The following is a 25268-nucleotide window of genomic DNA, read 5'->3' as shown; positions in this document are numbered from 1 at the left end:
TCACAGTCATTTGTGAATTTTAGGTTTTGTCGCAGTATAGACGAAGGTGAGGAAGAATTTAAATTCCAAATTTTTACAAAGACATTCTATTTCTTGAGTATGTCTCAAGTATTTATTTTAAATAATCATTAATAAAAATAATATCCAAAGGAAAGAAAGCCTGCATAGAATATTTTTCCTTTTTTAACAGAGGACTGTTCTTTCGTAGTTTCTGTCACAGTCTTACAAATTTGTAATCCATTGATTTTTTTCAGGAGAGAGTACAGAATCTGCACTGTATAGAGGAAAACTGGAATTGAAGTTCATTTATCTTTTTGCAGATGACCTATAGATACTGAATAAAGGGTTTTTGAGGAGAGTTACTATTAGAAAGGTTATTTATAGGGGAAAAGCGGGATTTCAGGTATTGTCTGCTGTGGTGAAGTTCAGCTATAGTTACAGGCATAAGCTGATGTAGACTTAGTCAGCTTTGCAGATGTACATTTGCTGCTGGTGTTGTGTTTAAGATTTTAGGAGATCCGGCATTCACAATCTGTGCAGGAATATTTGACAACCTACTAACTCATCAATGCCTTGGTTAAGTCTTAGTTAGGTTCATAACCCAACATATTTGGAGAACCACTTTCAGGGTGTAATGAATGAGATAATACAAGGGGAAAAGTCTCCTAAACGCTCATTATATTTTTGTTCTGACATATCTAATGAATTGATAAACAAGATCCAATCAGGATCCGAACTTCCAAAACGTATCTTGTGTCTGCATAATTTAAAGCACAGTAAGTCAACCTCTATTAAGAAAAGGCGTATGTTTCAAATCTCATTTTTGACATGGGAATCTAGCTACAAAATTAATTGTGTTGGGACATTTGTCACCATATTCCCCTTTTCTCTAAGACATTTAACAGTATTAGCACAGAAATACCTCATGTCCGACATTTCTTTGGCAGATCCCATATCCTTACTGACCTTGGTGGTATTATGTGCCATATTTTCATATGGATTAACTGTTCTTGAACAATTTCCTCAAAGGGATGAGGCATCAGCAGGTTTTGTTTGAACATCTGGCATTTGTTTCTCCTTATTTTTTTTATCAGAGTTTTCCTCAGAGGCTTTTCCTCTGCAATTCTCATTTCCATTAAGATACATTTACATTGTTCTTGCTGTGCAAAAAAGGACCTCACAAAAGGCACAAGTGACAATATCTGCAGTTCAGAGACTGAATACAGCAGCAAGTAGTCATACAGAAGTGGCAGTATAAATAATAATCTCTGATTATCTATTTATCTGTCTCTGATGTTGTGGACCATATTCCCCTCAGAACCACAGGCTCACTGAGCTTCTGCTTTCACCAGGTAGCAGTTAGTCACACAAATATCATTTACAGAAGTATTTCCATTAAATTAATAAGCAAATTAAGGGACTGTTCATCAGTTTCAGTAAATGACTAGTTACCCTCTGCTTTTATGTCAGCATGGACTCTAAATGTTGTAAGCTGTTTCTGTGTGGAACAAAGCTGGGTTACTGGGACTGGTAAGAGACACTTTTTACTAGCAATTAAATCCTAGGTTTTTAAGCGTGGTAGCGTAGTGACATTTTTTTATTTCTGTTGTTGCTATCATTATTTCGATATAAGGTTAGTAGGAGCAGTAATAGTACTAACTATTCCTAACAGTGATATTTCATACGGCAGTATTGCCTAGGAGCTCTGGTCATTGTCCAGGGCTCTACTGAGCCAGATGCTGCAAAAGCATGAAAGGAAAAAAGGCAATTCCTCTCCAATGGAATCATTGTTCTTATATTGCAAAGAAAAGCTAACCAGCTAGAAATAAAGTGCCTTACTGGACACTGCATGCATACACAGTAACGTATCGATAGAGCCTGGCTGTGGTCAGAAGAAAGCAAAGAAAATCAGTTCCCTTTTCCATCATCTTCAAGGTGACAGAAATGGTTTTTTTTCCCACACCGAAACAAGGCCAAGCTCTTTCTAGCATTCTCATGAGCATGAATTGGATTTGAGAAAGAACTCCTGTTCTAAGGTGTGGGATACAGGTGCTGTTCTAAGGTGTGAGATATACACAAACCTTAGTTCCTCCTCTGATTCCAAGCAGCATTTGTCATCTCCAGTTCTGGGCAAAGGAGAGACTTAAAAATGGCTCTAATAAATCCTAGAACTTTGAGTCAGAATTTCTCTCTCTGTGTTTACATCCAACAACCCATTTGTACAAAAGTGTCAATACTAAAACACTCATTTAAACATTTGGCCAAGAAGATACAACACATTGGACACAATTTTGTTAACAAAGTTCATTCATCTCTCGTGCCCATGCTAATCACTCCAGATTGCTGAATGTAGGGGAAGTTTTCTATATTCCTGCTGAGTGGAAGAAGACCCAGCACGATAAATACTGCAAACTGCTCTCTTAGATTAGTATTTCATAAGCAACAGTTGTCTGTGCAGCAGGTTCTCAATCTGCCTTTTTGCATAGGTAATGTTGAACATACTGTGTGGTCACTGCTAGAATTCAGTTATAACCTTCACAGTACATGAAAACCTGGAGCAGCTATTCGGGAAAACGTACGTACTGCTCAGTCCACACACATAAGACTGTTTGAGCTCAAGTTACAATTTAATTTCTTTGTAGACTTTGATCAATGATGAATCTTAGCTTTTATCCATCATGTCTGAAAACTATTATCTTATTTATTAGGAGTGATTTAGTGGGTTAATAAAACTGATATGGCAGCTGGCCCTGTGATAACAAGTTATTGCAAGTCCCTGAACAGCTTAAGCCTATCATTTCCTTATCAGCTATCATTTGTGTCAGTGTATGCTAAAATCAGGGCTACTAGTTGCGTAGGAACATATGCTACAACAAACCACTGAAATTAAAAGAGGAAAGCAGTTCAGCTTGCTTTTTAAGAGGTTTGTTACAAAAATTGAGAATAAGATCCTTATGATGACTGGTTTCATTTTATTAATTATACAATAGAAATATAAATAGTAAAATACATATATACTGTACATACACATAGAAATATGCATATAAAGAGACAGAAAGAAGGTACTTGAAGTTGTACATTAAAGATATTATCAGTGTGTCTGGGATGGGTATACTACTCCCAACAGGGAGCCTAAAATAAGCTATTCAGCTAATGACTTTGGCTTGTAAGAGAATAAAAATCTTCTCTACTCTGTGAAATATGCCAGACAGAGCTCAAAAAGTACAGATTATAATTTTTTTAATTGCTTCTGTGTCATGACTGGAAAGCTGTATTTTTTAGTACCAAAAGTTCAACTACACAAATTGCTGAAGGAAATCAGAATGATAACTGCTATGCCTTTAATACACACAGAATAGGTACTGAAAATATCTATTCTCTACATAACAAAATGTCACAATGGTAAATTCTGATATCTTGGGGCATTCCAGAGCAGTAACAAGTATACTGTCTACCACTGGAAACCTGAGAATCCAAATCATACAACAGTTCCAGTTTCTAGCCCAAATATGTTAATATTGAATTAGATGTTGAATAATCTAGATATTGAATCCTAACTTTGTAAAGAAGTAATGCTTTGCCTTGCCTCTGGCCCACTCCAACTTTAGCAGGAGGGAATTCCAAATTTGTGGTGAAAGTGTGAAGTTTTATTTTGAGAATTTAAAAAATGGCATGTGATTGAAACGGGGAGATTTAGGGTGTTGGAATGAGATGTAGGCAACTGCTTGCTTACATGGCCAATGACAAATGTGCAGATAACATTGCTAAAGAAGCAGTCACAGCTCTATGTTGGTTTTTATCCTGTTCAATGCACAACATTTGCAATGTCAAGACTAAGTAAATGCTGTTATTTCAAAGAATCCATACATGTATATTTTCAATACCTCTTGTGTCACATCTAAAATTACTTCATTTTCATGAAAGAAGAAAAAATGTTCATGCCTTTAGCATTTGCGTCAGAACTCTGTCAAGTATTAGGAATTTCCAGATCCAGGTCTTTGGCCCAAGTCTATCAGTTTAATACTCCTAAACCAAAAGTAGTGGTTGAAAACCTTCAGGACTTTAACTCACACCGTAGGTGACACAGTACTGTATGTGAACCGGAGGAAAACAGTCTAGCATTATGACATTTAATGAAAGGTCCCATTGGCATCCTAAACCACCTTCAGGTGTCATTTTGCTTTGATCAGCCAACTCTGACTTTAATGGATAAAAATGGAACTGTTATGAGCAAATGGTCCTATGTCTGAGCTTCTGAGTATTAACAGGTATTTAAAAATGGTCAGTTCACCACATCACCATCCCTCAGAAAAATACACTTAGGGGGCAAGAAAACTAACGGTAAAGAAATAGGAGAGAAACTTTTGGCCTTCCTATGGGTCGCCAGGTACCACTGCGATCTAATGGTATTATGGAGACTCATCAGTTTCAGGCAAACAGTAAAAGCTATGATATTTAACAGCAGCCACTTTCTGTCACATTTCTTGACTGTAAAATCTGGAATGCACACGACAGACTGTCCAGAAGCCGAATGACTATTTCAGCTGAGATTTTCAAAGCTACCTAGGCTAAGCAAATATATCACCCTAATGAACATTTTCTTAAATAGCGTTTGTATCTAATGCCTTTAGTCAGCTTTGTCAATATAAAGCATTTGAGGGTTTTATTCTTATCTGTGACTGTCCCATACAAGAACAAACAGTAAGATTGTGATTATTTTTAATTGGCATCACCAGGAACAGCAGAGATGAGCTGAAAATTTTTGTTTATGTATTCTATTTGCTGGGGTCTTTGTGTCTTAAGAGTGCATTTCTTCAAGCTTTTGAGAAGTTTCAATGAAATTAGTGCAATTCGTTGCAAATTATTACCTCTGTGTTAGTCTTTGTTTACATACAATGTACTTGAACTACAAGTGTTACTTTGAAGCGGTTCGGTTAAACAAGCTGCCATGGTGTTTTCAAGCTAATTTTAGTAAAAAACAAATGAACCTGAGTATACTGTCCATAAGATTCTTAGACAAATTGGTTTAACACAATCAGTTTTTAAATCTGTTGAGTGGAATTTATAAGACAGGGCCTATCACCTTTGATAGATGAACTCAAGCAAACTTTGCTATGACTGGTAAAGAAAGAGCTGCCCCCAGCTTGCTCTCCTGCCCTTCTCCTGAAGGTCACTTCTTTTGTAGCAGAATCAGTGGAAAGCAATAAGTATCTACTGCATAGCCAGTTTTCTTAGCACCAACCCACCCTCTTTAGTGTCTTTGGCTAAGGTGTTGGGCTCAGCACTGCAGAGCCTGAGCAATAGGCATATGCTTACTTCTTCCAGCTCTGTTTGGGAGCAGTAATCTCCAGGAGAGCAGCAAGGGAGACAAATGTGGATAAGAACTGCTTAAGTGGCTAAATAATTCAGAGTTGGTCAGCCTACAACCTGAGAGAAGAATGAATGAATGACATGTTAACATTTTTAGTCATAGGAGGCTGAACACTAATTTATAGGGTACACTGGCGAGTTATTTTCAGCTGAGAAGTGCTCTGTGGGACTGTCTAAATATAACAGTGGTAAGCCTGATAAAATAAACCTGGTAGATCAAATCCAGCACTCTTTCAACAAATGAAGTAAAATGAAAGAGAATGCACATTAGGGAAAAGAGATGGAACGTTTCTAGGAGATTTGCTGTTCCAGCTACATTCTTGTAAGAGAGAAAGTGTTTTAAATTTAAAGAAGATCCTATCCTTGAATTTTGGATCAAATCATGACAATACTGTTTTCTATGAGACCAGATTTTGTTCCATGTCAGTGAAAGGAATTGGTAGACACTGTTAAGAAAAGTTTTCAGAAAGCATTGAAGATCAATTTGACAGTTTGCTTTACTTGACATGTCACTCATTAAGATTCCTCTTTTTTTTCCGCAGGTATCACTATTATGGAATTGGCATTAAAGAAAGCAGTGCGTACTACCACTCTGTGTATTCTGGAAAAGGCTTAACCAGGTACAATAACATAACTTCTAAGACTTAGTCAGTGAAGGTCTAAATTTAACCTTCTCTTAGGAAGATATTTGTAGGACACTAATTTTTGTTGATACCAGAACTAGTATTGCTGCATATCTCAATATCTGGCATTCCCAGATTTAAGTAGCAGTTTGCTCCCTGAAGACACTGATTTTGTTTTGAGAGGTTGATCTAGATCTTTTGCTAGTGTCTTCCAGTATGGCCCCACCGCAGTCAGTGTAGAGCTGCATCAACTTATAACAGCAGAGGATTTGTTCAAGCTTGTGTGAGGCAGCAAAACACCATTTCCAGAACACTTGTCTCATTTTGTTTGCTTGTGTGTCACCCTCTGAGTTCTTTCCCCAGGATAGCTTCCCATTATGAAACGTCTGGAGAATGGTGTGAAGCTGGCACCTGTGGGCAGGAGGGAGGGGTCACTGTAGATTAATATTTACAAGTCCTTTGACTGGCTAATATCAGTTTAAACCTAACCCAGGAAGCTCTAATTATATTTATTTAAGGGACAGCTAGCAGGATCAATACGTTACGATAGCTGCCTGTTGGTTTGCCAAAGATTAATAGTTCGTAAAACAAATGTCTGTGTTCACATATGGCTTGAATGATGGCTTTCATTGTCTACGGCAGTATACCTGTATAAGAAGTGGGGACTCGGAGAAAGGAAAGGAATAAATGAGTTTATAATCATACATAGAAAATTCAGCTGCTGCAGATTTAGGTTATATCCAAAGAAACTTTTTCCAAACAATAGGACAAATGTAAAAATTGAGGGTAATGTTGCCAATGATGCTTAAAAGGAGGGATTGCTCCACTGCAGGACTTAAGGTATAATAGACTGGAATATGCCATTTCCTTGTCCAGTATTTATCCAGAGCTGCGGAGGTGTTGCTGGTACACAACGAGATGAGGTTCTTTCATAATACAGAATTATCTTGAACAAATTGCTCATTTAATTGACTAAAAGGCAGTTATTTTCATTTAAGGGAATAATCACTCTTAGTCCTCAGCTTTATGTCAGCCAGTGCCCTTTTCATGTAAAGCTCTGTTCTTGCACAATTTAGCAGCAAGGAATGCAAAGAAAGCGGAGGTTCTGCAAAATTCCCCACGGCGGGATTTCCGACGGTATACACTCACATAAAGATGGCATAGATACTCTTTAAGATTTTCGGGAGTACTCACTAGATTCACTAGATTCACTCGTTAAGAACCTTTACTTTGTGTTAGGACTTGTGCTCTCATGTATGAGATGTTGAATTTTCAGGGTCCAGCAGTCAAATTGCCTCCCTAGCTGATTTAGAACAGAAGCTCAAATGCTCATTTTGCACAGTCTAGGCCACCACTCTGGTTGGATTTGTCTGTGTGAAGAGAATGACACAGTAGCATGGGGTTAAGAACAAGCTTCTGGGTAAAGAAAGAGTCAGGCAGTGTAGGGATTCAAAACTGAGAGTGCATCTCCCAGTTGCTGGCTGCTGCGTATTCATCATAAAATCTGTCCTTTGTCTGATGTCTGTTCTGGTAGGTGAGCTATAAAAATGGTTCCTGGATCAAGCTTGGGGCAGAAATAGGTGGGGAAAATATATGGGTTGATAATGGTATCAGATCACAGCATGCCCATGCACAAATATAGGCATATGGAGGCCTTTACCACAAGGCTTGCATGTTAGATGGCAGTTTGTCAAAGATTAGAAGGGGCAATGGGCCTCAGTTTAGTTGCCTAAGTATAGGCCTCAACTGCCATTTCAAACTTAATTGGCATTCATGTATTAATATTTAGGTAATTGAGCTGAGTATAATAGTCCTTAAATGCAGGGTTGCAGATACCTGAATCCTTAAATTCCACTGTAAATTTGACCTCCCGGTTCCTTTAAATATCAAGCCTTGCACTGTGAAAGGAGCATACCTAACACCAAAAATCGTTAGTATCCATGGCACTGTGTGAAGGGTAGCTTTAGGTAGCAATTAAGGCTCTGGAGGAGCAATGCTAGCAGATGCTGCCTCGTGTTTTTGCTGTACATTCTGTGTACATTTTGCTGCACATGTGGAAATCCACAGTCCGTAACAAATACATCCAGCTAGGAAGCTAATTAGCTCCACGTTGTAATCAACTGAGTGATGCCTTCTTTCATACTCATTTGTCAACAACCAAGGGAACTCTGTAGGTAACATATGCTGGATCATCACGTGATGGGAACTGTCAGGCGCCTGGCCTGGGCAGGAGGAATTCCACAACCGCTCAGCCTCTGGTTTTCTGTCCTGTCAGCAGAGGATCTCAACAGCATGAAATCACAATATTGCCGCTAATAATTATAAGACTTCATGTTGCCCACAGTATCTTATCAGTTGGCAGCTAGCAGAACAGGAAATAACAATAATCAAACAACATTTATCATTATACTGATCCATTAGAATCTCTATCATTACACGTTCTCTAGTTTAGTAGTTGTAATTTAAAACGTGTACTTTCTAATTTCTGCACTGAAGAGTTGCCTGATAGTCCAACGACTTCGTTGGGAATCTATCAATTGGACTCTTAATACGACATTCACTATACTGCAACACATTTTTGCCAGTTAATGAATCTTTGATCTCAGAAATGCATTTCACCTGCATCAAAATAATACTGTGGTGAAAAAGAATGGAAAATCACTATGATTTCTTCATCTGAGAAGTGTAAATTCTAGATATATTTTTTCTACTCTGAATTTACTCATCTGTATAAAAAACTTTACGTATTTCCTGGTAAAGACCTTATGGACTTGCACCTATGCTGCCCTTTTGTTATTTGTGAAGTTGCAAAGATCCAAAGAAAAAACTGAAACTGGCTTTTATACTTTACTGTTTGGTCAATGATCTGAATCTTCGTGTTTTAGAAGACATCAGTAAGTTTTCTGATATCCTCAGGCACTTGCAAACCAATGGAAGAAGTTAAGAAAAAACCATGGTTTTTATTATAATTACATTTGGAGAAATGTGATAATTTTTCTAATTGATCTATTTTATGTATGTATTTTATATGTGTATATATATACAAACTCTAAAAATGTTCTGCTTATGAAAAAATAATCAAATGTGTTTATTTTCAAAGGTTTTCTGGAAGTAAGTTAAAGAATGAGGTAAGTGCTGTAGTCTGTTTCCTTTCACTTCTGTTATAATCCAAATATTATCTGACCTGTGGTTTTCTTCACATTCATTTCTTTGAAAATAACAACAATATTTTTCATTAAAGATTAGACTGCATAACCTTTTTTCATGAAGCTGAGTATTTGCTCCTCTAAATATTCAAAGAAAAATAAGATTAGAAGGCACCTTCTGGGGTTCCTGTTCCAATCCAGTTCCCCATAACCACAGAGGTTCATAATAGACCCTCTTAAGCAAAGGATTAAGCTCTAGCTTAATGTTTTGCATCCATTACTTTTGCAGGAGGACTTTTTCAGAATCTCATTTGTCTGACTGGAAGCCAAAAGTTTTTTTTTTTTAATAAACTGAATTTTATACCTCCTGGTCAGGATTGTCTTTCTCTATTTTTTGCTCTTCGTGACATTTTCCTGTGGTACGTCTTTTCTCTGCTTTTGCTTGCTAGATGGAACAAGCAGCAGCTTTTAGTCACTTCTGATCAGCCTTATAGCCTTTCACTGTACTTGCTCTGATTTGAGTATCTTTACAGAAAAAAAAATCATAAAGTCTTGTAAATGGCATGTCTCCAATTTCTATTGGAAATATCCCTTCTGATGAGCCCTAGAACTGTGTTTGCTTTTTGTTTGTTTTTTTTTGTTTGTTTGGTTTTTTTTTTGTTTTTGTTTTTTCCACAGGTAGCCTACATTTTCATTACTGTGTACTATGGTATAATCACTGTCATTCTGGTCATATTTATACTAGAAAATTATGGATTATTGTACATTAAGCGTTAAGGATTGCTCCCAGGATTGTTCTTTGACACTGAGTTCAACTGGCATGGAATAGCCTGCATCCATATTATTAAACTCCTGAACCTACAAAACAACATAGGCACATCTCAGCCACATTGCCACGAGAAAAGTCCCTAGCATGCAGTAACTGTTGAAGCATGACTAGGAATTGTTTGGGAGACTGCTAATTGGCATGGGCCAAAAGAATGCCAGGGGCCATTCTGAATAATAGTTCCAGTATTGCCTGGGAATGTTTCCTGACACCATTTAATTTACTAAACTAAATATACCCTCTGTGATCAACTGATACACAGCAAGTCTTTCTCCTTTTTCATTTCCAGATAAGCAACTCCTAGCTGATAGCAGAAATTCTTATTTGTCCCTGAGAGTGTAGCTTTGCTCTATTGATTTTCATCCCCTTTATTGCCGTTATCTCAAAACCATCCAGATCTTTCTACATGACCTCTTGGTCTTCCTCTTTATTGATGATTTCATTAGCTCATGTCAGCCAATTTAGTCTATGAAATGTTCAATGAGATCAGCCCCAAGTCTGATCTTTGAGAATCTTCACTTCAATCCCTTTTCAACCCAGTAGTTTCCCTGTCAACACAACTTGTTAGCATTTCAGCTGGAGTCAGTTTCTTAAACATTTTACATTCTTCTACTAATCCCCATTCTCACCAGCATAACTAATCATTTCCCATGGTGACACCACATCAAGTATTTTAGTGAAGTTCAGATAGATTAGATCTGCTGCATTTTCCCTGTTCAGATAATCAACTATCTTCTCAAAAAAACCTAGTGCTATGCCATGGGATATCCCCAACATATTCAAGGATTCATGAGCACTACTACAGCATTCATTCTTTCAGAGTTTTGGGATGGAAAATGTCTAGTTCCCTTGGCATAAATGAATGCACATTTACTTCCATCTCTGATGTGGCATTCCCAGTCTGTTTGGGAATTGACAGTCCCATAAACCTGTCTTGTTTCTGCCCCAAAGTTCAATACCTTTGTCCTCCCAGAAAAAGAATCACAGAGAAGTCGGTGGAAATAAGTGAGAAAGGGCACATCAGTATCAGTTTTTGATTGTCTAGCTCTGTGTTGTCTGAAATTATTCAGGCAGGTCTTAACAGAAAAAAAAGTCTTTCATGGTCAAAACTGAATTTTAACAATCTCAGCATACTGAAAATTTGGCATCATACTTTCCATTAAAGTGAACAGGTGAGATATACTTATTCATTCGCTTGAAAGTGCATACAATTAGGTATTCCAGAAAGATTTACAATGGTTGCATAAGGTGTAATTCTCAGTAGGAACATAAAGACATTGAAAAGATGTTAAAGCACTGATTGTCTAAATATACTGAGTAAATGGCATTTGAATGAACACTTATTGAGTGCCAGGGACACTATTTACTTCTGGTATGTTTTATCACATTTTCTAGTATTCTTTCTGTAGGGGGAGATATCAGCAAATTCTTTTATCTAAACCAGTTAGTGCACCATTAGAGTCTGCATGGTTAATTAGGCAGATAATATTACTGTCATTATCTTAATGTTAAATGGCCATTAGAAACAGATGGCATTAAATTGAAAGGGCAAGTGGCAGTGGGTTAAAATATTAAGCCTAGAACTGAGGCACAGTCATATAAGTCCATTAGCAAGGTAAAAAACATTGCAGATTATCTTCTCTTAAACCTCCCACCACCATCACTGCCTTCTTTTAAATGAACTAATCCCTTTTAATCAGTTTTTAATATATTTCATGGGTAATTGCATAATAAAATCATTAAGATTACTCCTGTTATTAAAAAAAGCAAACCTCCTGATACTGATAGGCAGTTACAACACCGCAAAAGTATTGACACGAAGAAGTACTAATGTTTCTAAATTTTTAAAATTTCTTTGACTTAGACCTTCATATGTATTTGAATAGTAGATAGCACAGGCAAAGTGTGTTTACATAATGTATGCTTTCGTTCCTTGCTGTCTGTTTTGGCAGACATATCACCCTATAAAAATAGGGATATATGTATGGTGAATAAGTCAGTTACAGCTATAGTTTTCTGAATTCAGTATTTGAGAGAATTTCACTTGAAACTGGCCTCCAATTCATGAATCGAAATTTGTAGGAAAACACTCCCCTTTGCACACTTTTACACTGTACGTTACACTATATACGTACTATTCCCACTTCAGTGAAATCTGACTGTATGCAAAGGGGTAGGAAAAGGCCACTTTAAGTACCGCTCAAATGCCTTGTGCATGGTCATAAATTCTGTCCATTAGTACAAAGGGAATCTGCACAGAAGTAATGGATTTACCACAGGAATATGCAGAAGGCCTGCTCAAGGCTCTGTACACTGTCTTGACATAAGGACTGGGTGGGCTACAACGGAACAAAGAGTTTCAGCCAAATAGTCTTCTCTAGGTTTGAATGCAATCTTACGAGAATAAGTACAATTCAGTCAGTAAGGACAGAATCATAATACAGATTTTATTGCTTCTCTTGAGGATGAAGGTTTCATCTTAATTATATCATTTGAGAGCTTAATAAGTGTAATGTGCTGTGCATTATAAATATAAGCATAGTAATACTATATCACTACAGAATGTTACTGCTCAGCTTTACTGAGAAGTGGACTAAATTAGATTTTATGAGAGTATTAGGTTAGGAGTCTAAACAAGGGTTGATTTACCATATATTGCTTCACGGTCAGTATCCACACATACAAGGCTGCTTGCTGTTTCATCCTTCAATCCCATCTCTCCAAAGGCTAGCATCTAATTCTTATTCAAGATCTTTTCTCAGTCTGTAACTAGTACAAGAAGTGTCTACAATATTTCAGATGTCACAAGCTAAAGTGGCTTAAGAGGTGAACTCTAAGAACTGAAAGAAACTCTCAAATCAACAGTATTTAGCATAATTCAGGAGGAATTTATCTTGTCTCCATGTCAGCATTGACCGCGTCTCAACAAAGTAACTGGAGAACACTAAACGGCTGGGAATATCATTGTTACTGAGATATGAAACTGAGGCTTCATGTCAAGTCCGCCACAGTCACACGAGAGCTGTATAATAAATACTTAGTTCAGAAGTGTCCATAGACCCTACATACCATCACATCCATAACACCATAAAATATTACTAAACTTTGTGATAAACTAAAATAATGGTTACCATAGTAAAACAGCAGAAATCACTATTGCCGTGCTAGCAGAGCAGGAAGAGAGCAGGGGAGAACAATAATATCTCTAGTACCCTAGATCCTTGCACTAGAAAGATACCTATTAAATAAAACTTAGGGTCTCCCTGAGGATATCACAGTCCATACTGTAGAGGAGAGTAGTATTCTACTTTAGTTTTTAAACATAGATTAAATCCAAACCTTGTAGAATTCCAAAAAGTAACGAGGCTCAAAGGCTGCATCACTCTGAAAACTGTATTTGGCCAAGTTTAGATCTAGGCACGTATTTAATTACTTTCCTGAGCTGAAATCCAGATCTGGATAAGCATCAATATTTTGGAAGAATTATCTGAATGTAAATATTCTGGAACGTTGAGAGACTCATGAGATAATATTCAAGTTTAGCATGAATTGTTGGTTTTAGTTGAATCTATATTAACTATTTCAATGTTCCTGTTTTTTTCCTTCCATTTCAGGGTGGTTTCACTCGTAAATACTCTCTGAGTTCCAAAACTGGAACTCTCCTCCCAGAGTTTCCAAGTGCTCAACACCTTTTGCTTCAAGGGTGCATTTCTAAAGACAAGGTAAAATGTGAGCTACTTCTCTTCTGACTTACAGATCAAAAATTGCCACAGAATGTTTCTTCATATCTTAGCCTTTGAGGTATTGACATGAAAGAGCCAGAAATGTCCATAATCAAACAGAGGTGACTGATTTATAGAGGGGGCAAACCTTTACTAACACCGATTAACTGGCTTTCCACTGGAAAGGTGGTTGAATTATTTACCTATTAACTGACCTCGTATTTTACAAACTGATGGTATGTAAGACGGGGAGAGCAAAACAAACAAATAACTGAGAGTTGTATTCATTCCAAATGCCTTTGGATTTAAGGTAAATTTTGTTCCGATTAGATCAGAACAAATAATTCACGCCAAATAATTAGATGAACTTTACTCTCTTTCATTAATTGTTTGAAAAGAGACTGTGAAAATCTGAGCATATATTTTTTTTTAAATTAGTCAAATCATGTTCCTCAAATCCATACTTAGTATTGCTCATCCTAAGGGTAACTGTTCAGTTAGAAGCATTGCTGGCATATGTTTTACATCTCTGACTCCTTGCCTGTGTGTTACATCTGTGTTGTTTCTGGTCACATTACAGGCTGCTACATCCCTGAACTGTGCTAGAAACCTTTTGATACACATTGTGAACTCTCCAATTTAGCCTCCAGGACAGGTCATGATGGTGGCTGTCTTGAGATATATTGCTTTAGAGCTTTTTGTTTCAGAAGCCCTTCCTCTTAAGTTTGTTCTGTGAAAGTAGTGAAGCCCAGGATTCCTGTTGTGAGGAGCTAAACAAAAGGAGCCATCTGTAGTACAGAGATCTTAGCTGGAAATCTTACAGTTCCTAAAGAAAGCCCAAGAACTGATGTACCCAGCAGTGTGCATCACCTGCTGCTGTAGTCTCCATCAGTGAATTGACATCTCTCATATATACAGCATTCTCATAACATCTAAATCTGAAGAGCATTTGAGGTTCCTTGCAGACCCAACACAGCAGTGTAAGCAAAACTGAATTTTACCACTCCAACAACGAAGAAAAAGATGCAACTCATTTTCTCTTCATTTTTGGATCAGCAGCATGTAATCGCTCTGATGTTGGAACCAGATGATGGGAGGGCCAAGCAGGGCTTTGTGGGTGACTCTCTCTGGGGACAGACTCATGGAGTTATAAGAAGACTGTGGGAAGAGAGATGAATTTCTGTGTGTCTTCCACTCTCTCCTTCCTTGCTGCTCTTTCCTCATTCCTTGTTCTCTTATTTCCTGTTTTCTTTCCTTACTGTTTTTCCCCTCCTTCAGCTTATCTGATCAAGGGTTATTGAACCTAAGATATTTAGGTACTCTGTTGAAGAGAGCCCATACATGAAGTTTGACTCCTGCATTAAACTCCTAAGAAATTGCACGCAACTGAAATCTCTGGAGAGTCCATAAGTGTAGCAGTCTGCACGAAAATAGATTGATAATTTCTGCATTTTATGTTTCTGAAGAAAACTCACCCAAACTTTAAACTTCCATCCCCTTCCAAAAAAATTATTTAAAATGTTCTTGGATCTCACACTTTGCCATTGTTTTTCGAAGAGATGTAGTTATAGAAGCAGCTCTGAAAGTCAGCAAGGTCCATTTTCAAATGAATCTGTATGCTAAACCTATTGAAATAAGGTGGTACTAGGTTCATTCGAAACCTGGTATTGGTTTGCCGGAGAAGTTCACAAGCTGTGACAAACTTTCTATGATTCTGGACCATAAGAATGGGTTTGCTAGCATTTTTCTTTCCTTAAAATACTTTACAAATTTCTTGTTTTATAATTTGCTACAAATTTAAAAATTTGTAGCATTTACTACCATTTTTACAAAGTCTTGTAATACCTCTGCACAGTTATCAAAATAAGGGAACACTCCACTCAGATAAATTAGCCTGATGAGATGAAAGGGAGTTCTGCTTTTTAAAGTTCAGTTCATGTAAGGCAGTGATTAAACTTTGACCAAATGACTGGCAGCTATTTTCTCATTTGTCCAACTAGATGATGTTTCAGAACACTCATAGACGCCTATAGTAGCCTAATGATTAACTTGCACTACTCTTTGGGATTAATCTTAGCTTCAGAAAGGTGAATTTACTTTACCATTTGACTGGCTAATCTAGCTATTGCCTTACTTTGATATCCACATTTTCACAGCGTATACAGACTCAGATGCTATATTTCTGACAACAGCATGGAGACTTAAAGATGTCGATAAAAACTAGAGATGAGTGACCTCCTCATCAGTTCTGGATATACAGACTGCTTATTTGTAAATATGCATTGTGATACAGTTTATATTCTATATTTAAATACTACCTACAGAAAGCAGAAACCTACATCACTATAGCAGTAAAGAAGAGAGCTAAGAAACTCTGTTTAATCTTTCTTTCTTCCAAAATAGGTAGATACTCTTATCATGATGTACAAAACACACTGTCAGTGTGTCCTTGACAATGCAATTAATGGGAACTTTGAAGAGGTAAGGTTGTTTGAACACACATTCTTGGTATATATGCACAGGGAGCCAAGAAAGCATTATTTATGTCCATGAATCTGGTTCCTACTCCTTTAGATTCAGCATTTCTTATTACATTTTTGGCAAGGAATGCCTGACCATCTTCTTCCCCTGCTTGAAAATCCCATCATCGTTGACATCTTCTGTGTTTGTGACTCAATACTGTATAAGGTAAGTTAAGCATTTAGCTATATGGATGATCTCAACCATGTTACAGCTTTTGCTTGTGTAAAAACAGCGTTGAAGTTAGAATAACAGGATGCCATGACTGCTTTCTGCCTCTTATGTGTGTAAATCAGCAAGGATTCCATTGAAATCAAGAACATAAAACTGGCAGGTGTAAGAGTTGAACTCCAGTCTCAGCTCTGTTGCACGCTTGGTGTGTGACTACAGGCAGCACACTAATGGTGAAATCCTGACCTATTGCTTGAATGTAGCTAAAAGACATGCTTGTGTGCTTCACTGACGAGGCTAAGTTAAGCCTGAATGAAAACTGAAGCCTTGTTTTTAACTTAAAAGATTATTGCAATTTCTGCCAGCAAAGAGAATCTGAGGCAGATCAGCGAGGTGATTCCACATGCGAATCTGCTACTCACAGGTTATGTCAGGCCATGGTTTCATGTTACAAAGCTGGAACAATACTGGGTTAAGATATTCCTGCCTCTCCTGCCTGCTACACTTCATTTCTGTTCCTGTGCTGCGAGATGTACCAGCAAAACTGCTGCACTCTGAACTGGTTTGGGTTTAAAAAAAAAAATCTAAGGAACATTTGTTTTGCAGTTTTTGTGCCATATGAGTTCTTTGATCTAGTTCAGAGCATATAGTTGAAACTAAGTGAAACTAAGGAGTATTGCAAGGTCAGGATTAAGATATAGAGCACTGGGGAAAAAATAAAGTAATGCCACCAAAGTTTCCTGAGTTTTTAATTTGGAAAATCAGATCAGATCATTAATTAATAGCTGCAAAGTTCCTCTGATAGGATGTGCCATATAAATAGAAAAGGATTGTCATCCTCTGTCTAACACATTTCACAACCACATATCGATGGGAAGAAATAACTACTGGCATAACAGTAAACACCAAGTAGTCAAAGCAAGAGACTTGGGACTGTTTAGCAGTGAGTGCCGTATTGTCATCTATTTGTCATTCTTTACTGTACAAAAATATGGGGAAAAAATCCAGAAAAGATGAAAATACTTATTTCTTAGAAGCATATCAAGCTGTAAAGTAAGAAGAGATGTTTTAGTTAGCAGAGTGAAGTAAAGGTGATTAACATCAAAGATCATAATTACTACCCTGGAGATGAGCCATTAAGCCTCATTTACTTGTAGAGGTTATATTGTACCTGGAGTTTATGAGTTTTTTCCTGCTCTAAATGTGCTGTCCCAATAGATCCAATATTAACTTTATTTGTAATAAACATTTAATGTGACAGAAGAAGAAATACTACAGGAGCACTAAATTATAAATTGAATGAGACAGAATTTCTCGAAAGTTCATAAATTTAATATTGTGCCTCTTCTTTGTCTCTCATTGTTTCTCACTTATAATCATGTTAGATATTCTTGACAGTACAGCTGCCAGAAAGAAGGAGGAATTTTATTGCATTGTTATCAAACCTTTTACATTAGTAGTGGAAACAGACTTTTGGGATACAGGCTAGCAACTTTGCCCTCCGCAATAACATTCCCCAGAAGGCATGCCAGATGGCACAGGTTTTTTGCCAAACAGTTCCACACCACACTTAGCTATAGGGGATTTGTCCTCAACTCTGAACACCTTCAGTGCTACATCCAGTATGGCAGAAAGAAGAATCAAATGGCTAATAGCACTCGAGGACTTGGGAGATGCTTGAGTATCTGCTTTACTGAGATCTTTTACAAAGATGTGCTTTACTTCACAGTGATGGTAGAAAAGCCAAAGTGTTCATGCATGTCACTTCTACTGATTTCCCTACTGTAAGGCATGAGTGATAGCACTTTCTTGTTTTACTGGCATGCTGGCATACATTAAGAATGGGAGCTATCTAGGTATATAAATATCTCATATGTTCCTATCTAACAGCGGTGGGAGAAATCTAGGTATATAAATATCTGGACAATAAGTTGAATGGCTTTATTCTGTATAAATTTCCTGTCCTTATCACTTTGCAATCTAAGTAGACAAGACAGACATGAATGAATAAATGCCCAGTGGAAGCTTGATATAATTTTCTGTTACCTTTTTGAAGGTCCTTACAGATGTACTCATCCCTGCAACAATGCAAGAAATGCCAGAAAGGTAGGTATTTGACAATAATAATGCTACATTCTGTTTGTTAGGCATATTCCAGGTAAATAGCAGAAATTCTGTATCCTAGAGAAATTTCCTCACAATATTTATGCTCATTTTTAGAACAGTAGAGTATGTATGGTAAAATACTGTCAGCTCTGAGGACGACTATAGAACCACCTTTAAATATTACGCAGTATTTTAATCTCCCATTTTACTGGCTTGTTGGATATTTTGAAGTAGGTTTCTTCTACACTAAAGCCCTAGAAGATAAAAAAAGAAACAAATGTATTTGTGTTGTTTAAGGAAAAATAATTGTTACCTTTTTTTCAGAATATTTTTCAGGTTTGTATCCTATGCATCACCATAATATCTAAGCATTTTCTCAACAAGACATTAATAAGAGGATTATTATGAGTTACCTCTGAATCTTCTTATCTTTCCTTTCCCTTGAAGGGCATCTTGCTTGGGGTTTTACGTCTGACTAAGGCCTTTAGCTTCAGATATCTCTAATGGTTCTTGGATTTCTTACCGTTTATTCTTAAAGCTAGTGTTTTTCAACCTATTTCAATTGGCAGATGGCTTACAATTTTTCTCAGAGGAGGTACAGATCAATATATAGTCAATTTTAGCCTTTTGATGATTGGCCATTTCCTGTTTCCTTTTGGTGACACCTGAGGAGTAATTCACAGATATGTCCAGGAGTCTGTTAATCATAGATCGAAACTCAATTATTTAAACTAATGCAAGACAATTTTTATTGATATTTCTCTAAACCACATTTTTTTTCCTATAGTTTACTGGCAGATATAAGAAATTTTGCAAAAAACTGGGAACAGTGGGTTATTTCCTCTTTGGAAAATCTACCAGAAAATCTGACAGATAAGAAGCTGCCTATTGCACGAAGATTTGTTTCCTCCCTGAAACGACAGACGTCATTCCTACACCTAGCACAGGTAAACAGAATAAAATTATACATCCAAAAAATTGTCGATCACATTCAGTGCACCTTGCTGGCTATGAGATATAATGCATTATTTTTTCAAGGTTCAATTTCAGCCATGGAAGACTTACATCTTGTAGTTTTAACCGTGCAGGAAGGAAGCGGCCATAAATAGATCTGACCAAAACTTCAAACTTTTCTAGTAGCGAAGAGAGAAATGACCATGGTTATAATGAACTACTATCATGGGAACTTTTGGCAATCAAATGATGAAGTGGATTATATGGGTATTTGTTTTAGTTCCAAACTGGAAAATATCAGATGATCCTTCTTGCCTAGCAAAGGTTCGCTGTCTTGTCCATGCTGTCCTTTAGTGAGCTTATTTCTTTTTGAGTTTTGACTGAAAGGAGAACATGTGAGTGACAGGTAGCTGAGGGCTCCAAGGCTGTGTTGGCAGGATAGAGGTATCTGCAATTAGGAGGCACCTCCATCTGACGATTTGGTAGATTATACAAAAGGATACAATGCCTTTTGGGGAGCTTAAGTGCTAACAGCTTGGGCTTTGAGGTGGTAGTCCTCATGGATAACTGTAGATGCACCATATATTCATCTTGACTTAGTTTTCTCTTTCATAAATTTAAGACAGAAGTAGCACGTGGTGACATCATGAAGATGATCTGATAGGAAGGCACATTAGAAGAGCATTAGAAGTCTAATGGAAGGGAAACATTATCTCATCTGATCTACGAAAAACCCAGCCATGATAAGAAAATTAAGCAGAATATGATTCTTCTCTGAGGAGTTATTCAGGTGATCCCCAGGTGTGGGTCTGTGCTGGTTTTGGCTGGGATATAGTTAATTTTCTTCATAGTAGCTCGTATGGGGCTATGTTTTGAATTTGTGCTGGAAACAGTGTTGATAATACAGGGATGTTTTTGTTATTGCTGAGCAGTGCTTACACAGAGTCAAGGCCTTTTCTGCTTCTCACACCACTCTGCCAGCAAGTAGGTTGGAGGTGCACAAAAAGTTGGGAGGGGACACAGCTGGGACAGCTGACCCCAACTGACCAAAGGGATATTCCATACCATATGATGTCATGCTCAGCAATAAAACTAGGGGGAAGGTTGGCCGGGGGGCCGCTGCTTGGGGACTGGCTGGGCAATGGTCAGTTGGTGGTGAGCAATTGTTTTCATTTGCATTGCACTCGTCTTTCGTGGGTTGTATTTTCCTCTCTTTTTTTTTTTTTTCCCTTTTCCTTACTATTATTATTGTTGTTATTATTATTGTTGTTATTATTATTATTATTATTATTTCTTTTTAAAAAATTATTAAACTGTTTTTATCTCAACCCATGAGTTTTCTTACTTTTACACTTCCAGTTCTCTCCCCCATCCCAGAGGGGGGTGGGGAGTGAGCGAGCGGCTGTGTGGTGCTTAGTTGCTGGCTGGGGTTAAATCATGACAGGGTCTCAGCATTTAACCTTGCCTTCTCTTACAGATTGCTCGGCCAGCCCTTTTTGATCAGCACGTGGTGAATTCCATGGTGTCGGATATTGAAAAAGTTGATTTGAATAGTATTGGCTCTCAGGCACTCCTTGCAGTCTCAGGGAGCGCAGACTCTGATGGGGAGGCCTACAGTGAATGTAAGTCCGTGGTGATATATCTGTATCATTAAAAGTAACTCACTCTTTCATTCCATGCCACACTAGTCTACTGGGAGATGGACTGAGAAAAGGCACACATAGACACTGCATTCTCTAACCTAGCTCAGAGTTAAATTCAGTAGCTTAAGAAAAGCAATTGGTTGCTCTAGCGTGTCCTACAAGAACAGAAGCTTGCGCTGGAAAGTCATCCCAGCTAGATGACTTTAAATGGTTGCTGAAAAAATCATTTACATGTCAGTTGCTAAGTGTAATAAAATCTCTTTTGAAGTTTTGTCCTAATCATTTGGGGATATTAGCACAGATCAATTCTTGAAAGATGTCTCAAAAATTTCATATCATTATGGCTTAATTTAATGGATATTTGAGCTAGTTTACTTTTTTTTTTGCATGAATGAATTTTTTTTTGCTGAAAGTTGATCTTTAAAAAAATACATAATTTTCTATAAAGTGTAACAGCTATTTTCATACACAGAATGGAGTGGAGTAAAGTACAAATTTTGAGGGTATTAATTTTCATATACATACTTGTTAAAAAAAGATATAGCCATTTTCTCTATTAAAAAGAACTTTTGTCATAGGAATCATGTTGATCAGAGTTTGGAGAGCTGAAAAGAATAGGAATGTGTTGTCCTCTAAATATTGTTACTTTGATCATGAAAGTTTGTTCTCTTTAATGGTTCACGATCCTATTCACATTTTCATTTGAGTTGCCCATTTCCTACTTTTTGTGTAATTGTTTTCTATTTTGTTCTTTGTCTTCTTTCATACTGGTTAAAAAAAGAAAAGAAGAAAAATAACTAGTCATTCAGGCACTTTTTTGAAAACAGGCATTGAGGAAGTTAGCTTTCCATTATATTGTGAGAAACTTGTAAAATATAAGGGAAACCTAAGACAGTATACAAATCTGCCACATTACAGGTAAAGCTTTACTGCTAAACACTAATAGAAAGGTTTTCAAGGCTGAATCTTAAAAGGAATGGAAAATATCAGAATTTTTTTTTACTTTTATTTTCTTGTAAAACTTATTTGTCTTACAACCTGTATCATTGTAATGCTTAAGTAATTAAAATATATATGTGTGATGGATGTGTGTGTGCTTGCTTTGCTGGGGAATTGCTTATTTCTTCACTGCTCTAATTCTTTGCTTTTCCTTTCCATGCTACAATATTGTCATATGGCTGGTGAGTGGCTTTTTCTCACATTCAGAGTAGCGTGCAATGATATGTTCTCCTTTTTACATGGTAGATGACTCTATTACAGTGTTCCAAGAACTGAAGGACCTTCTAAAGAAGAATGCCACTGTGGAATCATTTATTGAATGGTTGGATACTGTGGTTGAGCAAAGGGTTATCAAGGTACCTTTCAAATGTTCTGCCTGACTCAAGACCAAATCCTACTCCCCTTACTCTTTACACAGTCCCTTACTTATGCAGTCCCATTGGTTCCCCACATGGAATTCTCATCTTTGCTCCCATCTCCTTATTGTAACAGGGGAGTTTTTCATTTGGTGTGAAACGTTCCAGTACCGTTAGTTCTAATTAATCATGTTGAGTGCTGTTGAACAGTCTTATGTGTGTGACAAACTAAGAAGTATCTTAACTAAAACATTAAAGTCAGGACTGTCATAAACTGTACATGAAAGAAACCCATCCACCTTATCTGTGCATGCAGAATCACAGAGGTATTGCTCAGTGAGTAAAGTAAGCAGTTGTTGTTCCTTAGAGAAGCAATTCTTTCTTTCATGGTATTCAGATGGTGCTGTATGTGGTATAAGTTAATGTAGCAGATGGATTCAGAAGTAGCTAACCTGTAGAAGGATTTCTACAGACGAGGATGGAAGATAGATACAGTTTTGTAGCTTTATAAGGTGCTTAACGCAGTAATTGATGGTTTTGATGGGATTTCCCCCCGCCCGATTTACAAGATGCTTTATAATCACAAGTATTTTATATGCATGTAGTTATACAGGAATGATTACACTATAGCTCAGAACAAAATAATTAAGTTCTGAGTTATAGCTCAAGTAAGAGATATTTACACAATTTGTGACTAATGAGTGTAAACTAGCAGAATAAAATGTTACATGTTGCTTTCTAGTAGCTGAATACTGATCTTCTCATCAGGTCTTGTTCTATCTGGAAATGCAATATCTTATCCATCATTTTAGGGAGCATCTTGATATGAATGGATGCAAGAGGAGGAAACAGTGCAGTTAGCTTTGACTGGCTTGCAGAAGAGTGACTCTGCCCCTTACAGAATAACAACTGGCATGTCATTTTTCCTTTCTTCACCTGTTTTCCCAAATTTCAATGGAGACAGTGATAATTTCTTCCATTTTAAAGCACTCTGAGCCTCCTAACATTTGCTGTTATATGTGAGCAGCACAGTGAGGAGCTTTGGATGATTTAGAGCAGCAGAGCCAAAGCAAGTCCTCATACGCACTTACCTAGACGCAAAACTCCCACTGAAGCTGAGCAATCACAGCTTATTTTAGAACTGAATGATTATGGTCTAAAATTGATTCCACAATTTCAGAAGACAATTCCTGATAAATAAGCCAGGCAGAAAAGGTGAAGCACTCTCCCGTTCAGCATCTACTATGTGATACTGTATTACTAAAGTTAACAGGTATGGTTCCTAGCATTGTTTTCCTGTAGTTAAGGGTAAGAAATACCAACAAGTCCTGATACGAGGCTAGGTCAACTAAGCAGAAGCTAATAATTTACAGAACATGTAATCCTTCCATTGCTGTCTGCCTTCTGTTCATGCTGAAGTGTGGTTACTGTCCAACTCACACAACAACTTCTTTCTGCTTGCTGTTTGAGAAAGCAACAGGGCATACGTTACTACATGAACAAATCACTGCCAGGGCAAAGTGACAGTATGAAATGAGCAGCATTAAAAGCATCAATGTTACAATAGTAAACATACCATTTTGTAAGAGAAAGTCTGGCCAGTATTACACAGATTACATTAAAGTACAAAGACTAATTTCTGTTCCCTGTTTATGTGGAGTAACATAGTGCCAGAGGGTGTTTTTTTTTTCTTTCTTTCTGCCCTGTACACCTGTATATTTACAGAACAATTTGGCACCTTTAATACTAGACTATGAGGTAATTTATATACCTTCAGGGCACAGCAGAGCCCAAGCAGTAAGCTGTTTGCTTCATCTAACATTGTCAGAGCTCTACTCTGGTTGCACTGAAAAGAGTGAATGCTGCTCTTCTTTATCACTGTAGGACACACATTATGAAGACAGTTTGAATCAGGCAGCTTGATCCACCCTGCCACATCAGCCTGAGTCAAGGGGTCCTTGAACTCTCAAGCATATTCAGTTCTCCTTTCTTCCCTCCTGTGTGAAGAAAGCAAGTTAGCATACTTAACAGTATTTTACTATTCTCTTTCAGGCAAGCAAGCAAAATGGGAGGTCATTAAAGAGGAGAGCTCAAGACTTCCTTCTCAAATGGAGTTTTTTCGGTGCTCGAGTGATGCATAACCTAACTCTAAACAACGCGTCAAGTTTTGGTACCTGGGCTTTGTAAAAACACTCATATTTTGTACATATGTGCTAGCACTTACCAACTTTCCACAGCTTCCTGAGCAGAGGAACCTGTCCTAGTCTAACGATTCTTTGATCAAAGCCACAAATGCTGTGTAACGTGTTTTTCAAACTAACTTTTCACAGTAAATGCTAGCAATATTTTGTTGGTGACCTGTGTCACATGTTCATTTTTAAAAGGTATTTTTCTTTTGAATTGCTGTTTGATACTGCTTTGCCATTTAAGAGCTAGAAGCTCTGTTTGTTTTGATATGGCAACGGAAGTGTAACTGCATATCTCGGTATAGGAGACAGAAGATTTAAATTATAGTTTTACATGTAGATCAGTTTGATAAAAAATTACTGCTGTATAGAGGTTCTTGTGCATACTATGTTTTCATAAAAGCAAAAGGAATTTGGCAGATCACCACTCATTAATTCTGGGATCAGCAGACAGTCAATTCAACAATGTTTGTGGCTTTTAAAAATGAAGGTTCACATGTCCATCTTTAGAAATGTTTACATTTTTGGGGACTCTCAGAAAGAACCTTTTATAAAATAGAAGATGGTAGAGCAAGTGAAACTCACTTTAAATCTAGTACATAATTTCCTAAGTTTAGTCGTAGGTATATTGTTGTCTAAAATTCAG

At 37.3% G+C, this 25268-nt stretch overlaps 1 protein-coding gene across 1 annotated transcript in view; it reads left to right on the top strand.

Moving 5' to 3' along the window:
- Positions 1-25268, top strand: part of RFX6 (regulatory factor X6) — a 36856-nt gene that overhangs the window by 5823 nt on the left and 5765 nt on the right. Inside the window, exons 5-14 of the mRNA XM_050892969.1 lie at positions 5913-5990; positions 9094-9121; positions 13580-13687; positions 16091-16168; positions 16262-16375; positions 18435-18484; positions 19272-19431; positions 20916-21060; positions 22327-22436; positions 24489-24606. Coding sequence (XP_050748926.1) covers positions 5913-5990; positions 9094-9121; positions 13580-13687; positions 16091-16168; positions 16262-16375; positions 18435-18484; positions 19272-19431; positions 20916-21060; positions 22327-22436; positions 24489-24606 — 989 coding nt within the window. The remainder of the gene's footprint in view (positions 1-5912; positions 5991-9093; positions 9122-13579; positions 13688-16090; positions 16169-16261; positions 16376-18434; positions 18485-19271; positions 19432-20915; positions 21061-22326; positions 22437-24488; positions 24607-25268) is intronic.

The sequence above is a fragment of the Gymnogyps californianus genome, chromosome 3 (genome assembly GCF_018139145.2).
Source record: "Gymnogyps californianus isolate 813 chromosome 3, ASM1813914v2, whole genome shotgun sequence".
Classification (NCBI taxonomy): domain Eukaryota; kingdom Metazoa; phylum Chordata; class Aves; order Accipitriformes; family Cathartidae; genus Gymnogyps; species Gymnogyps californianus.
Note: the sequence above shows the minus strand (reverse complement) of the source record. Positions and strands in the feature narration are given on the sequence as shown.